General features: G+C 37.8%; 1 protein-coding gene across 8 annotated transcripts in view; it reads left to right on the top strand.

Moving 5' to 3' along the window:
- Nucleotides 1-17,227, top strand: part of UBE3D (ubiquitin protein ligase E3D) — a 240,776-nt gene that overhangs the window by 14,759 nt on the left and 208,790 nt on the right. For all 8 annotated transcript variants that reach the window (XM_047858816.1, XM_047858818.1, XM_047858819.1 and 5 more), the window contains 2 exons: nt 2,286-2,376; nt 14,115-14,346. In XM_047858816.1, the coding sequence (XP_047714772.1) occupies nt 2,286-2,376; nt 14,115-14,346 (323 nt within the window). The remainder of the gene's footprint in view (nt 1-2,285; nt 2,377-14,114; nt 14,347-17,227) is intronic.

The raw sequence follows: 17,227 nt of genomic DNA, 5'->3' as shown, positions 1-17,227 counted from the left end.
TTTCATTGGAGAGTCATTTTTGCTCAAGTCCTGGATTAATGAATAACTAGTCTGAGTTGGGCAGAGTTGGTTTTAGGAATACGGGGTTGGAAAATGAAATGTCATGGAGCTCAAGTGACATATCCAAATGCTAAGAATGACTCTTGTAATAACCATGGAAAGAAGAATGGGGTTACCAAGATGGGAAATAGACTAATAATGGAAACTGGGGGAAGGCAGGCATGAAAGCCACACTTGGGGTTTTTTCCGATCTTCTGCTAGTTTTCTGGATTTGTGATTTTAGATCCCACACTGGGGAGGTAGGGAGGCCTTCTGGAGACGGGGTTGGTTTGTTGCCTACTCATCTTCTGTAATAGTTGATAAATAGCAAAACTTGAACTAATAAATTTGAATCAGCAAGCATTGTTGTTTCATTTTAGTTGTAGAACAGAAGAAATTGCTGTGTGTTGGTTTGCATATTGTTTGCATTCCATTGGTCTCCTGTTCCTTTACATTTTTAAAACATTTTACTCAAATATCTGAAAAGGGAGACTTTCAAAGACCTGTTCGGTAGTGTATAAAAGGGTATGCAAAATAGATCTCAGTACTTAATAGCTTTGGTGCTTTCCACATAATAGGTGGTGAATAAATATTTGCTGGATGAATAAATATCAGATAGATACATACTGATGTTAATTTGAGTCAAAATGTAGTGTAGGAAGTGACTTTTGACATTTTTAGCATTTAGTTGTGTTTTGAGGTTCTTAAAAAGTTGGCGTTTCAACTATAAACGTTCTTTTAAGGACTATAGTAAACACATTATGGTATTCTGACTGGAACATAAGTCAGATCATGACCTTTGACAGGGAACTGGCTACAGTAAAATCTGATACAGCACAAGCATTAGATTCATCCCCAGGTGGCAGTGCTCTCCCAGGATGCCACTCTGTCAGGAAGTTCTGACTTGAACGTGAGCCAGTGGATCCTGCTGGGTGACCAGCAGGGGGGAGTGTTTCACTGAAAATTTGTTTATTCGTTCTGAAAAGAATATTTTGAAAGAATGTTTTGAATGACTTACCCAGGTCTACTTGTTATCTGCTCAAAATTAAAGAATACTGTTTATTCACTTTACTGCTACAGGGATTGGTGGACACCCCTAGAAATTAAAAGGATGACTTTTTAATTGTCAAGGCTTAAACTTTCTTGCATCAGTTTTTAAAATCTTAACATACCTACGAAGTAACATAAACCAAGTTTACATTGCTTGATTTTAATGTGTATGACCTCATTTCATTAAAAAAATTTTTTTTATAGACAAGTACTTTTGTGTGTGGGTTTTTGGTTTTTGTTTTTGGAAATGAAAGTTTCCTTTCTTCGTGAGTTAAAGAATGGAAGCCAAGGGAATGCTGTGCTTTACATAATGTGGGAAATGTACGTTTTTCCACAGCTTTAACCAGGAGTTGAGTTTTGCTCTTGAAAGATTGAGTTCTTCTTAGGAGCCATTCTATTCCCAGGAACCTGCCCAATAGAGACCAGTTTCAAGATTCTTTTTGTATGCATTGGTAATAGGCCAGAGTTGACATAGACCTTGTTTAAATCAAATTAAACTTAAATTTGAGAGATAGAGCCAGCAGTCATGGTGATGAAAAACTATACCTAAAACAGCAGAGGAAAACTGAGGATGGTGAAGCTCCTTGTAGTTAGTTTGATGTGAAAGAAATTGCTACTTTTCTCTCATCCTTAGTGTCGGTATTTATGGAATGAGTGAGATAACTCAATGGTATGTTACATGGATCATCTAGGGAGATACCTAGCTCTGAGACACTTGGCAAAATCTTGTGGTATTTTTAAAAAATTTTTTAAAGATTTATTTATTTATTTATTTATTTATCTATTTATTTATTTAGAGGGAGAGAGGAGAGAGAGAGAGAGCATGAGGGGGTAGGGGCAGAGAGAGTGGGGGAAAGAGAAAACTCCCAGCAGGCTTCACACTTCGAGTGCAGAGCTGTATGCAGGGCTTGAACTTACAAACTGTGATCATGACCTGAACCGAAATCAAGAATTGGATGCTTAACCGACTGAGCCCCAAGGTGCCCCAGCAAAATCTTGTTTTTGAGAACACTTCACAATTTTTGCTTCTGGTTGAGTCATCAGATAATGCTAATTAAATGTGTACTTCTGGGTAGATCGTAAACAGTGTTTATTGATCGTAATTTATTGTGGCTGTTAAACTCTTTAAGTATGTTAATATATTTGTCCCAAACCTCTAAGATTTGCTATTTCATTGATTTTTTTTTTTTTTTTAGAACTGATTTCCATGTTTAATCAAAGCTCACAAGCCCGAGAATGCTGTACATTTTATTGCCAGTCCTGTGGTGAAGTCATAATAAGGGACAGGTAAGGAATTTATTTAACACTGATTAATTCTGTGCCTGGCAATGGTTTTCTTTTTCTTCTATCAGAATTTTTGAAGTAATTGCCAGGGGAGAAGTATATGGCCTTAAAATGAGAGCCAGCTTAATGTCACTTTGAACAAAATCAACCATTAAGCTCTCCAGCAATCATAGAGCAGTTAGGTCTTCTAAAAGGGGACAAAGGGGAACATGGCATGCTGGCTTTGAGGGAGGAAGGCTTATCTTGGTGGAAGCCTGTGTAGATCACTGAAGCGTGTGTCTTCTGAAGAGAGACATGGACTCTGTTGCATGTTTTATCCATCATGTTGGTGAATGAGGTTTTCTCCACATTAAATGAATTTTCTAAATCACAGAGGCTCGTGCAACACAGCTTTTTATTTGAGCTATTTCTATTAGTGCCTTTCTAAACTCCATGTCCTATTTCCCCATTTATTAAAACAGAGCTTATGGAGCACAAATTAACCTTTTCTTGATGATTAAGTTAATCTTGTAACCTCTTCTTGCAGTGTGCTGTGGTTACTCTATTGAGGTGGGAAGGGCTCTTTGCTATATTCTTTCTATTCCCAAGGTGTCTCTTTTCCTTATTTTTTCCCATCTTCTCCCGTTCTTTTGTCAACCTTCTTGTTACCTTGGCACAAACCATTTCCCCCGAATTTTCAGCTTCTAATCATTCATTGGTTGGAAAGACAGATAAAACTGTTAATATCTTTAACAATATTTAAAGAAAGAAGTTAGATTTCTTTGTTAGATGTGTTTCCTCTGAGACAGGTGCCTGAGACTTAGATGTGAATGGCTCCTTGTCTGCATCTGAAACCTGCTCCTCTTTCAGTGTCCCTTGCCTCAATGAATGCCAGACCTCTACCTGCATAGAGCTACTCTCTCCCCTGGAATGCTCCACACACCTCTCTCTCCCTCTGGTTAGCGCCTACCTAAATTCATCCGACAGGGCTCAATTGCCGGGAGCCCTCCCTGAACCCTGGGTTGGTTTATGTGCTCGTCTAAAGTTTATGTGCTCCGCTAAGGGTAGTGTCTAGTGGTATAGAGTCAGAAGCCAGACTATCTGGTTTGCATCCACTATTTATTAGCTGTGACTCTGGGCAAGTTACTTAACCACTCCATGCCTCAAGTTCCTTATTACAAAAATATAAATGATAATAGGAGCTACCTCATAGGGTTGTTGGGAGCATCAAATAAATTTAAGTGTTTATAGCAGTGCCTTGGCACATGGTAGGCATTCAGTATATGATGGTTACTGCTGTAAATCATTATTCTTATCATCATCCCTAGCATCATCAGCATCAGCCCCAGGATCAGGCCACAGTGCCTGAAAAATAGTGCACTCTCAATAAATTCTTCCTGGGTTGAATTGAATAAACAGTGGGGTGTTTATTTTGGCTTTCCACCAGCCTCTCTTGCTTACTTTCTGATTCCTGGCAGTGTCCCAGGTAGATGAGATCATGGAAAGTTACCCTAATACAAGTGGGGGGATTGTGAATGGAGCACCTCTGAATGATTATCTTGGGTAAGAAATGAAGTGACTAAATCTGCAGAAGAGAGGAGAGTGTCCTTGCTCAGATGTCCTGCAGGCTGAAGTTGCTGCCGAATGCGTACTCCGTGACAGACCCACTGTAGCCTGACATGTCCAGAGCATTCCAGTTTATGTTGTAGTTGAACCTTGAAACTTTTCCTTCTCTCAGTCTGTTTCAGGCTTTGGATTAATTCTCACATAAAGTTTCTGAAACGGGCCTGGCTATCCAACATTGAGGTGACCTAGAAGTTACAGGAGGAGCAGGTTAAATTCAGTGTAACACTATTTCCTGGTACCGCTCACCATAAAAGATAGGCTCATTCGTTATTGGCTGATATTTGTGTTTCATTGGAAAAGGATGATGATATAAAAAATTGTTAACCTGCAGCAAGTTTTCCTATTCAGGAGCTGTATCTTCTGTTTTGTGTCAATTCTTTTTATAATCATGGAATTGAGAACCAGAAGGGGCTTCCAGGTGAACACAGAGGGACAGTTTCACTCTCCCTAATGCTGACTGTCTGGAAGGCCATTTGATGTAAAGCAGAAGTAGGAGATGGGACCTTGGGTTTGAACTCCAGCTTCACCACTTAGTAGCTGGGGAACCTTGTCCACATCACCTCAGCTTCTTCTTGAGTAGACTTAATGAGTTTTCTTAAATAGCTATGTCAAGAGACAGAATCTTAGTGACAGAGAAGATTTAGGAGCTTGTTTGGGCCTAACTCCCAGTCTAAATGGGTACTCTTATTTGCCTTCTTCCTCTTTGTAAAAATTCAAATCTGACCTGTCACTTCCCTGCTTAGAATTCTGTAATGCTTCCTACCCATTTCTGTTCCTTCTTAAGTAGACATTATAAGGCCTATTTTCTGAACTTGTCAGAAGAGTTAAGGGCTGAAATATATATAATAGTAAAAGCTCGACAAGCTCTTTTTAATTGTTTTTACAGACTCCTTCCACCACTCCCCCCTTTCCATATTGGTCTTATTAGAGAACTAGCAAGTTATCTAGTTTAGTGTTTCAAATCCTTTTGATTCAGGACTGTGTTTTTTAGATGTGCCAGGGAAATGACCCTCCTTTCTCCGTTTTTCTTTCTGAGAAGATAAACATGGACTTACCTGAAAGTCTTTTCCTATCTCACCTGTGCGCCTGGCATGTGTGTGCCTCTGGAACAATGCAGAGAACTCATTAGCAGGTGATTCAAGACTTTGCTTACATTTCACTCTTAGGCAGCATGCCCCATGACTGTTGGAAAAACAAGTATCATCCAGTATCAGCACAAGGATTTCATGTTGACTTTTTACATTAAACCCAGTGGTCTTTTCATTTCTCCCTCAGTTTCCTGTTTCATGCAGGTAGTAAGGATATCTTTTGTGCTTGTTAAATAGAAAACAAAATGAAGTGTAAGCATCTTTTCCAGGAGGGCTTGGATAGGTGTGATAGGGCAAGGATAATCAACCTTGGGATGGGTTGATTTATCTGTACTGGGAAATCCTCTAATGAGAGGATCTGCTTACTGGCTAGCCTTATTATATGGGAATAAGACCCTTTAGTTTTCTAGGCCTCAGTTTTCTCACCTGTAAAATAGGAAGTTGGATTAGATACATCTATAGGAGCCCTACCAGCAGAAAATTCTGTGATTAGTAAACCTCATAAAGTTATACCTTGGGTTCTGTGATTCATGATTATTTGGGTAATGCAAGACTAATCCTTGTTCCTTTTTTTTTGTTTGTTTCTTTTTTTGGCTTGTTTGTTTGTTTTTAATGAAAAAGGTTCTTGTTAAGCAAATTATAGAAATAAGATGCAAAGGACTGTTTAATCTATTCACACTCATTAATGGCTTTTAAAACTTAATAGCACCGAGATGCATGAAATCTGCTAATGATAGCAGTCCTTTTTCTTAGTTTAGGAATACATGATCTTAACCATTTGTTTTGGTTATTTGAAAACAAATAATGCCTACTTTTTTACCATAAAATTCACCAATATGCATTTTTTACAAGTTCAGAGTTTTTGTATAAAATTGTCTAAACAGGGGTGCGTGGGTGGCTTACTTGGTTAAACGTCCGACTTCGGCTCAGGTTATGATCTCACAGTTTGTGAGTTCGAGTCCCGTGTTGGGCTCTGTGCTGACAGCTCAGAGCCTGGAGCCTGCTTCAGATTCTGTGTCTCCCTCTCTCTCTGCCACTCCCCAACTCATACTCTCTCTCTCACTCTCAAAAATAAATAAACATTTAAAAAAGTTAAAAAGAAAAATTGCACATATACAGTTTATGATTACACTCTTGAGACCAATAGGCCCTAATATCAAGTAACAATAATAACAAAATTTACTTTTTTGTGAGTAGTGTCAGAAACAACTAAATGGTTATTGTGTTTGGGATTTGTTGTCTCTCCTAGAAATAAATTCATGCCAGACTTGAGTTAAATCAGACTTTCAAACAAAACCCTTTTGATTTTCAGTCCATTTGAGAGGTCTTCTAAGGTCTCTGGATAGGCCCTCCTCATTTCACCTGCACCAGCAGAGCTGGATGTCAGCCGGCAGCCAGGGAGGCCATGGAAACTAGAAGAAACAAGTAGAATGGACTTTATGGAAACATAAGAGATGTCATAATATCCAACCAGGTCCACTTGACAGACCAGCTATAATTGTATTCTGAAAATAACTACTCTGAGTACAGTCACTTTTCTATGAAAGAGAACAAAGAGGTGAAAAAAGTGTACAGGTACAAATTGGATTGTTGGTAACAGTATACACATTTATGGGAAAAAATGGTTGTACTTTTATGGGTCTAGTTATACCAAGTCCATAATGGTGATCAAGTGCTAAGTTTGGCTCATAGGATTTGTCATCTACCAGTTGGATAATACCAGCTGAATTTTTCTAGGTTCTGGCAGCCATATTTTGAGTTTTAGATACTTGATGTTGTTCTTTATTATAATTTTTAAGTTTTTTTAAATGTTTATTTTTGAGAGAGAGAGAGACAGAGTGCAAGTGGGGGAGGGGCAGAGAGAGAGGGAAACACAGAATCTGAAGCAGGCACCAGGCTCCGAGCTGTCAGCACCAAGCCTGATGCGGGGTTCGAACTTACAAACTGTGACATCATGACCTGAGCAGAAGTTCAACGCTTAACCCAACTGAGCCACCCAGGCGCCCCACTTGATATTCTTAAAATTCTTAATCCAGTCTGTAAAAGCTCTATGTTGTTACCATTGTTATTATCACTGATTAATGATTGATTTTAAAGTTAAAGGGTATTGGGGCACCTGGGTGGCTCAGTCCATTAAGTGTCCTGCTTCACCTCAGGTCATGATCTCAGTTTGTGGGTTTGAGCCCTGCATTGGGCTCTCTGCGGTCAGCACAAAGTCCTCTGCCGATCCTTTGTCTCCCTCTCTCTGCCCCTCCCCTGCTCATTCTCTGGCTCTTAAAAATAAACATTAAAAAAAAAAGTTTTTTTATGTTAAAGGGCATTGCATTTTCTTGTCTACATGTTTAAGTTTTTTTTTTCTACATGTTTAAGTTTTAAATAAACATCAATCAGTAGCATTGATTAAAATTGTGTATTTTATTTTGCCCTAAAGCTTGTGGGTAAGATGCATTAAAAATAACTAGCAAATTTTAATTCATTATAAACATGTGTTCATGTTATTTTAAGCTGAGAGAAAAATCAAGAAATTATTTCACTCTTTTTCTGAGCTTCATCACATTTTTACCTAAACAGTGCTTTGAAAAAAAAAAATGGTATTTTATTTTGAAAGTTCTCTTGGGAAATAGATCATATCAAAGTTTCAGGGTTTTCTGTAGATATAGTTTCAGTAGAGCTGTGATTATAATACATGTTTTGTTCTTAAAGGTTTTATGTTTTCCAAAACATCAAAAAAATTATTTCTTTTGTAAAAATACTTTTATCTTTGTAATGACTTGTGAATTAGGCACTTTCTTGTTCCTGATGCCTTAGGTAGATAGTTACGGGATATATTATAGCTCTTATTCACTGTTATATGGGGTCAAGTTAAGTTTGAAATATCACATTTTGTGCTAACGTGCATCAGGTCTCCCAGTTCTCTGTAAATGTTGGTGCAGTGTCATTTCTGTGATCACGCATGAGATTTTTACATTGCTGTCTTTTGCACTATATTGAGGATCTGCTTATTGGATCTTTTGCACTGTACTGAGGATCTGCTTATTGGCACTACATGCAAAATGTCAAGAGACAAAGAATCTTAGTGATGGAGAAGATTTAGGAGACTATTTAGGCCTGCTTCCCACTCTAAACAGGTACTCTTATTTGCCTCTTCTTTGTAAAAATTAAAATCTGACCTATCACCTTTCCACTTAAAATGCTGTAATGGTTCCCACCTATCTGTAGAAACAAATCCCTACCCCTTAGATTGGCATGTAACACCCAGCACAGTTTGCCACCATCCCATCTCCCCCGTCTCCTTTACTGATGTTCTACATTGTCAGGGGAGGGATTATATTCCAAGGGAAAGAGTTCAGTTTTGGAGCCAGGAAGACCTGAGTTAAGATCCTGCCTTCATTCATCACCTCTGGCTCTGTGAACTTAAACAGATTATTTAATGTTTCTGAGCCTATCTTTCCTCCTCTGTAACAGGGGAATGGAAATTGTCACCTCACAAAGTTGTAGTAAGCATTAAGTAGAATAAGGTGTGTTCAGTGCCCACCAGAGGTCTTCTGAAATTCAGTTAAATATACAGACCCACAATACTACCACAGGCCACATTTCTTGCCAGCTTGCCAGCAGGGCAGCCTCGGGAGGAGTTCCTCTCAGCAGGGGTCCTACAGTAGTTGCAGGGAGTGACAGCTCACATACCCATCTGGAGACTCTTGTCTCCCCATGTGACACAGTTCCAGGTACAAAGCTCAAGGTCCACAATCAAGCAGGTGCAGGAGCTACCCTGAGAAGAAGCCTCATGACCTAAGCAGCCAATATATCTTGTAATGCTTTTGCATAATTTCTAGAGTTTCTTGCAAAGGACTGCATTCAGGGAAGTCCAAAGCATGGCACCCTCATCAGACATTTACAGCTCATTCATACTTCCTTTCAGTCCAGATGCAATTTACCAGTCAGGGGTCATTTTTACCACAAGCAGTGTTGCCTAGCAATATAATTGATGCCTACCATCTACCTAGTTTCCAGGGTAGCAGAGCTAGGTGGTTAAACTAAACATTAGATTCTCAAGTAGCAAGGGAAAAGTTTTGTTAACCCTTTTGTCCCAATATGCAACAGACCCAACCAGGGGCCTCACATGTTATAGTTATCAAAATATGCTTGTTCATTCCTTTAACAAGTATTTAAGAACTTATGCTATGAGTCAGGCACTGTGCCAGACACTAGGAAGACATGTTAAAGAGATACGGTGCTCATCTTTATATTGTTAACTCCACCTGTGATGATGCGCTTAATTCCTTTAATTGTCTGAAGAACTACTTATCCTTCAAAGGTCAGCTCAGATATCATCTCCTCTCTGAAATCCATATACACTTTACTACCCTAGGACTTTGTATTTATTGTCCTGAATTTGTGGGTTGGTTTTATGAATCCACGAATCCCCTAAAGTAATATGCAGATTTTGTGTGCATGTGGGAATATGAGTTTGAAGAAAGGACAAAAGCTTTCGTTAAATTTTCAGAGGAGTCTAAACTGTCCTCTCTCCCAACCCCATTTAGAATTTAGAACCATTACTTTTATATAAGCATTAATCATATTTTATAAAGCTTTATTATCATTTGTTTATAGTCTGTATCTCCTACTAGCCCATAAGTACCCTGAGAGAAGGAACTGTGCATATGAATATTTTGTGTCAACAGAATGCTTGCTTCATAGAAGGCTTTTAAAAAACATGTTGAAAAAATTGCTTATTAACCTTAATAGACTCAGCAGCTTGAGTGATGCTTCTAATGTACATTTCCTAATTTGAAAGGGAAAGTTCTTCCTTATGTTAAAGTAAAATCAACCTTTCTTGTTCCTAGCTTTGTCCTCTAGACTTATACATTAAACGTCTACCCTCTTCCATATTGTAATCACCTTTTTTTAAAAAGATTGACACATTTTAATATATTTTATTTTATTTTTTTTAATTTTTTTAAAAAATATTTATTTATTTTTGAGACAGGGAGAGACAGAGCATGAATGGGGGAGGGTCCGAGAGAGAGGGAGACACAGAATCCGAAACAGGCTCCAGGCTCCGAGCTGTCAGCACAGAGCCTGACGCGGGGCTCGAACTCACGGACCGCGAGATCATGACCTGAGTCAAAGTCGGATGCTTAACCGACTGAGCCACCCAGGTGCCCCACATTTTAATATATTTTAATTTTATATTGATACAAAAGTAAGGAAGAGATTGAGAAGAATGATTATTAAACAGTAATAGAGTGAACCACTTTTATACTTACAAGCCCCCCTCCCCCCATCACTGATCAAATAACAGACCAGTCCATGATTCCACTTGCTGGTGGTATTCCAGGTTGAATGTTTGAGGGTTCTGCAGTTTGTTGTTGCTGGTAGATCCACAACTACTGGGCAGAGGCCCGTGGTGGATTGGAGCAGTGGAGCAGCTGTCAACCTTTGTGGATCTTAGCTTTGTGCTGGTACTTGAGAAGCCGGGTAAAGTGGTGATAGAGCTGCTGCCCAGCGGCCTGCGTCCACAATTCACTTTCCACAGACTCCAGTGGGAGAAAGTGATGTGTTCACCTATCATTTTCTTACTGGTGGGTCTTAACATACAATGTAATATTAGTTGCGAGGGTACCACTTAGTGGTTTAGCACTTTCGTATAACACCTGGTGCTCATCACGACAAGTGCACTCCTTAACCCCCATCGCTTCTTTAACCTCCCCCCACTTCTGGTAATAACCATCAGTTTGTTCTGTAGTTAAAAGTCTTTTTATGAGACTCATTTGAGGAGATCAAAGAAAAAGGGTTACATGGGGGAAATCATTAAAAAACAATACATTTGTGTCTTAAATATTTTAACTTAAAACATGCAAATATACATTAATTTACTAATATTTTACTATGGAGCCAATATATTTTTGTTAAACATGACTCCACTATTGTCTAGCTTTTTTCACTGTTAACATGTTATCCAAGATTCATCATCTACAATTTTCAGTTTGTTTCTTAAATTTTTTTTTTAATGTTTATTTATTTTTGAGAGAGAAAGAGAGCATGAGTGGGGCAGAGGCAGAGACAGAGAGGGAGACACAGAATGCGAAGCAGGCTCCAGGCTTTGAGCTGTCAGCACAGAGCCCATTGTGGGGCTCGAACTCATGAGCCATGAGATAGTGACCTGAGCCGAAGTTGGACGCCTAAGCAATTGAGCCACCCAGGCGCCCCTCCAGTTTATGTTTCTTTAGAGTAGAATGAGTCATTCGACACTTTTAAAACCTTGGGATTATAGAATTTTTCTAGAATTTTACTCTTTCTCTCTCCAATGTTCTATAGTTATATCTTCTCACCACTTATTGGGGTTTTGTTTGTTTTGTTTTTTTGTGTGTGTGTGTTTTTTTTTTTACAACCGGCTTTCATTTAGTCTGAAATTTTTTGTTTTCAGAGGAATAGCAATTCGTATTTCCTTGGTTTATATACTATTTAATTAAATTAGATAACTAAAACAACATAAGTATCACAAATAGGTCTGTGATCAAATACAATTGATTCTTAATGAGCATGTGTTTCTGCTGATAGAAGCAGAGGTGTGCAAGTATTGAGACTGCTTAAGCATTTGCACTGCTTGTGGGCATTAAGAAGACCACAAGCATGTTTCTGTTCTGTTTTTCTCAGGATTACTTATTTGCAAGTTTCTTCATCATCCTGCCCACATTTCTTCTCCTCTTAGACCACTGATCTTCCTAACTTAGAATAGAATAGAAGTAAACCATGTTTGGCTTTTCTTCTGGTAACTTCTGACGTATCTATTGTTGTCCAGGAGAAAAACAAAACTATCAAAAAAGAAAAAAGCGGTAGCAAATATAAGGGCCTAATTAAGCATAAGGATGTTTTAAGCATAAAAAATAGTAGCAATGTGGAACTCAATTTCTCTCCCTTTGAGTGTGGCCTAGACCTAGTGACTCACTTCCAAGGCATAGAGTATGCAAAGGAAGAAACATAGCCTTTTTACTGGAGAAACCTAGTAGATACCACACTGGCCAAGTGTTCAAGTTGAACACCAGTGATAAGTCATATTGATAGAGTGTACCCTCTGGTAAGATGTACTGAGAGACGCACTTCACTTCTGTGGTATTCTTCCCCAAATCCACAACCCCAGCCTAATTTTGAGAAAATATCAGACAAACTTAAATTGAGAGATAATCTGTAGAACACCAGACCAGTGCTCTTCAAAAATGTCAAGGTCCTGAAAAATAAGGAAAGACTAAGAAAATGTAACAGACTAAACAAGACTGGGGAAACATGATGATTAAGTGCAGTGTGTTATCTTCAATTGGATCCTAGAACAAAGGGAAAAAGGATATTAGTGGAAAATCTTGGGGAATCCAGATAAAGTCTGTAGTTTTGACAAATCTCCCATGGTTATAAAAGATGTTAACCTTAGAGAAAGCTGGGTGGAGTGTATGTGAGTACTATTGGTACTGTTTTTGTAACTTTTCTGTAAGTTTAAATTTACTCCCAAATAAGTTTATTAAAAAATAGTAATGGGAGAAATCACAAAAGAAAGGGTTAGGTGATTTGAAATCTAAGACAAATAAACCAAATTAAAAGGCAGTAAAACTGGGACACCTGGGTGGCTCAGTCAGTTTGAGCGACTGACTCTTGATTATAGCTCAGGTCATGATCTCATGGTTCATGAGACTGAGCCCTTTGTTGGGCTCTGTGCTGACAGCTTGGAACCTGCTTGGTATTCTCTCTCTCTCTCTCTCTCTCTCTCTCTCTCTCTCTCTCTCTTTCTCCCTCTCCCTCTCCCTCTCCCTCTCCCTCTCCCTTTAACTGTGCCCCTCCCACTTGTATGAGTGTATGTGCTTGCTCTCTCTCAAAATAAATAAACTTAAAAAAAAAGGCAATAACACTGAAAAAGTAATTTGTCACAGATGATAGATAAAAGGCTAATATTCTTAAAATAGAATATACTCTTATCTTTCTTATAAAAATTTTTAAATGTTTATTTTGAGAGAGAGAGAGAGAGAGTGCCAGCAGGGGAGGGCCAGGGAGAGAGGGAGAGACAGGATCCCAAGCAGGCTTCAGACTATCAGTGCAGAGTCTGAGGTGAGGCTTGAACTCAAGAACTTTGAGATCAGGACCCGAGCTGAAATCAAGTGACCGACACTTAATGGACTGAACTACCCAGGCACCCCAAGATAGAATATACTTTTAAAAATTAGTAGAAACATACTAATACCTCGTTGGAAAATAGCCATTGATCACAAATCACAGAAGAAACACACTGGTCAATAAATACGACAGCCAGTTCAATCTCACTAGCAATTAAGAGTTGCTAATTGAGAACAGTATTGAGAGCATTTTCACCCATTACATGGAAAAGTGATAGTATTCAATGCTGAAGAAGGTAAGTAGAAGAATTATAGATTGATGCAGCCTTTCTGAAAAGCAGTTTGCCGATATGTATTGGGTTTTAAAATATGTATATAATTTGTGATTGTAATCACACTTGTAAGATTTTTTTCCCAAGGAAATAATCATAGATTATACAAATTTTCTAATAAGAATGTTCATCACAAGGTTGTGATACTGAAAAGCTTGAAACCTAAATATCTATACCAGTGGGGGAAATGATCTAAAAGTTTTGGCATACTTATAGAATAGAATGGAGGCATTAAGAGTCATCATATAACTAAAAAAAAAAAAAAGAGAGAGTAAAAATAAAAGTAAGATACAGTTTGTGTATATCTTCTGATCCTGGGCTGTGTACATGTGTACTGCAGTGGTTTCTTGAGAGGATTGCAAGGAAATATCCTGTCATTTGCAAAGTAGTTACTTGTCTTTGGCTGGGAAGGAAAGGATGATTTTCATTTTCTTTATACCTTTACACATTTTCAAACTGTCTATAGTGAGTATATGTTACTTTTGTAATTGAAGGGAAAATTTTTCATTACAGACAATGTGATTAATGAGTGTCTTTCATCTTTCATGCTGGTTTAATTTAAAAATGCTAGATTTCCATTTTGTTCTGTAAAAAATTGTTTCTCCTCTTTCCACTAGGAAGCTCCTCAGGGTGCTCCCATTGCCGAGTGAGAACTGGGGAGCTCTAGTTGGAGAATGGTGTTGTCATCCTGACCCCTTTGCTAATAAGCCACTTCATCCACAAGAGAATGACTGTTTTATTGGAGACTCTTTCTTCTTGGTGAATTTAAGAAGTGATTTATGGCAGCCAAGACCTGAACTAGCCCCAGTGGAGACACACTGTCTTTCTTCTGAGAACCATTTTAAATTGGTAAAATATCTTTTCAAAATAAATGCTAATTTAGAGGTTGGCTTAGAAACTGGTTTCTCCAATCTTTTCTTAATTAAAGCACGCTACACAGACTGTTCTAAGGACCAAAATCCATTATTTTCAAGTTCCTCTATTCTCCAGCTCTGCTCTATTGATATAGGAAGAGCATATGGCTTTAGACCAAAACAGCTTACAGGGTCTGGAGGAAGAAGGAAAGAGGACTTTTTCGTGCATAGAATTGGGAATGTTGCCATTTTACAAACGAAATTGCCCTACTTTCTTCTTTTTAGGACAATATTCCATAATCTGTATAGTCTGATTTAGATTAAAGTGTTCTTTGTTCCAGGATATGTAGTACAGAGTTAGGCCTGGGTATTTCCCTGTGTCCACTGATTTCATGAGAGTAGATGCCATCAAGGAAAAAGAGGAAATGGAGGAGTCCAAGTGTGGAAAGGAAGCTTGTGCTGCAGGCTCCAAGTTGGTGGTTGACACTGTGAGGTCAAGTGTCTCTTGCTGTAGAAGTTGCTTTAGGGAGAAGGCAATTTCCTCTCACTGCAGAGAACAAATGGTTTACCTTACTTTAAAAGAAAATCAATGGCATTGACTTGGCCCTTGTGAGAAATCATTCTCCTGGTGGCAAATCAATACAGATGTGATTTAAAAAGTAAAGGAAATCATTGCCAGAGAATCTTCATTTTCACATCTGATTATTGGTAGGAACGAAAGCATTGTACGTTAAATTTCATTTAAAATTCATTTAATTTTTGTAATGAAAACTGAACCACTTTAGGAAATATGCAATAGTTGAGCAGCTCTTAGATTGTAAGTTAGCTTACATAACTATTTTCTGTTTAAAGGACAGATTAAGGAGGTTTATCAAATATCAAAGTTATCAGAATTAGTTAAGTGCCTTATCTCTCATCATAAGCACAGATCCTTTTACCTAAATATGGTTCATTTAAAATTATAGTACTTTATCCTTTTATAGTTTTCAAAGATAAATGGTAAGTTAATATAAATCTGTTATATGTTTAATATGGTTGTATTAAAATTGTATTTTAATCTAAATTTGTATACTAATACTTTACTGTTTATGTACTTTAACTTTCATTCTTGTGATAAGCTATAAATTTTTAAAATATTTGCAAGGAAATATTTTTAAAATACTTGAATGGAAGAGGAGAGGAGAAAAATTAAAAGAGAAACCACAAGTTTCCCTTTTTAGATAAAGTGTATGGAAATACATTCTTCTCATTTATGTCTTTATCTGTTATATGATGCCATTTCCAAGAATGTCTCTTCATTGTGAACAGTCATTGTATGTGTTAAAGGAAGACCCTTCATAGTCAGACCTAATGGTGTTTAGTATCATTGAGACTGTGGGAAACTCCTATCACAAGCTGCTGTTGACAAGATTGTTTCTAAGTTAGCCAAGGTGGAAGTTTCTCTTTAATTGCATATTGCAGCAGTTGAAAGAGTATGCCTGTGACCAAAATAGTAACATAAATTTGGAGGGACTGCTTAAACAGTGCTCTCAAGGCTCCTGTGGGAACAAGGCTGCTCTGTGCTATTGAAAACCTATTTCTCATATCACCAAGTCTAGCCATCTAGCAGGGTTTTGAAATGTCACATGGTGACACAGCATCCTAATGGTATCTCTTGGGAAACATTTTTTTGGCGAGACAATATCAAGGGTCCTTAGAAATTGAAACAACACAAAGGAAAATAAAAACGAAGACAGGAGGCTAATCCACATCTCTGTGCAGTGGTGCCGTCTCTCAGATATATTGATTTAATTAGTTCACAACACGGTCTTTCTTTGATGTTTGCTCTGCAGAGTTCCCACAGTTAGGCTGCTTCATCGCACAACTTGCTGTATTATTTCCTTTAAGCGTTGGTCAGGAGAAATGCATTACAAAGCGGAGCTTCTCTTTAAATGAAATTTAGACTGTTAAAATATTTTAATTAAAAAGACCTGAATTTAAAAATAAAATCCAGCACTTAATTCTTTCCTGCAGTACCCCCCTTCACACTGTACAGTATTTGTCCCTGAAAATGTGGCAGTATATAACTTTTGTTTTCACACGGTAACCTCCCAAAGATTTCCTTATTCTTGCATTTACTCATTGTCTCATGCTGGTTTTTTTTTTTTTTTTTTGTCTACCAACGTAATAAAAATTTCACATCTTGTAATAGGATGATAAAGATGACAAAGGTGGCACCTCAGCCGTTTGTAAGATACATAATATTATTCTAGACTTAGAGAGTGTGGTCACACAGGAACAAGCTGAACTTTGATTATATTACAGCTGGCAGGTACAATTAACAGCTCTACCTTTTTTCCTTTCCTGGGGTGCTTGGCAATAATTTATTGATTTGGTAATTTGTTAAGTCCATAAGGGTGTATTTCTTATTTTCTCAGAATAATGTGTTGAATTTTGTAAACATGCACAAATGTAAAAAGGATAGAATTGGGAACTTCAGAATACCAGTCATCTTGATTCATAAAGTATGCTTCATCGCGCCCTTTAACCTCCACCCCTGCCCCCACCACCCCAGGAGGGCTTTAAAGCAAATCCCAGACATTATGTCATTTCATCCCATATGGATTTTTCTTTTTTAGGTAACCACAGTGTCATTTCACATTTGACAAAAATGAACAATCATTACTTGGTGATAAAATCCTAGGCCATACACATACAGATTTTACCATTTATATTAAAGGTATTTTCTATTTGTTTGAATCAAAATACACACATTTGGTTGTTTGAAATAATTTGCTTTTTATTGATCACATTTTAAAATCCCAATTACCAGCGTCTTGAAAAGGTAGACTTCTTTTTTTGGTGAACAAACCAACAAAAAAAATTGTTTCGCTTCA

The sequence above is a fragment of the Prionailurus viverrinus genome, chromosome B2 (assembly GCF_022837055.1).
Source record: "Prionailurus viverrinus isolate Anna chromosome B2, UM_Priviv_1.0, whole genome shotgun sequence".
Lineage (NCBI taxonomy): Eukaryota > Metazoa > Chordata > Mammalia > Carnivora > Felidae > Prionailurus > Prionailurus viverrinus.
This window is presented reverse-complemented; position numbering and strand designations above follow the sequence as displayed.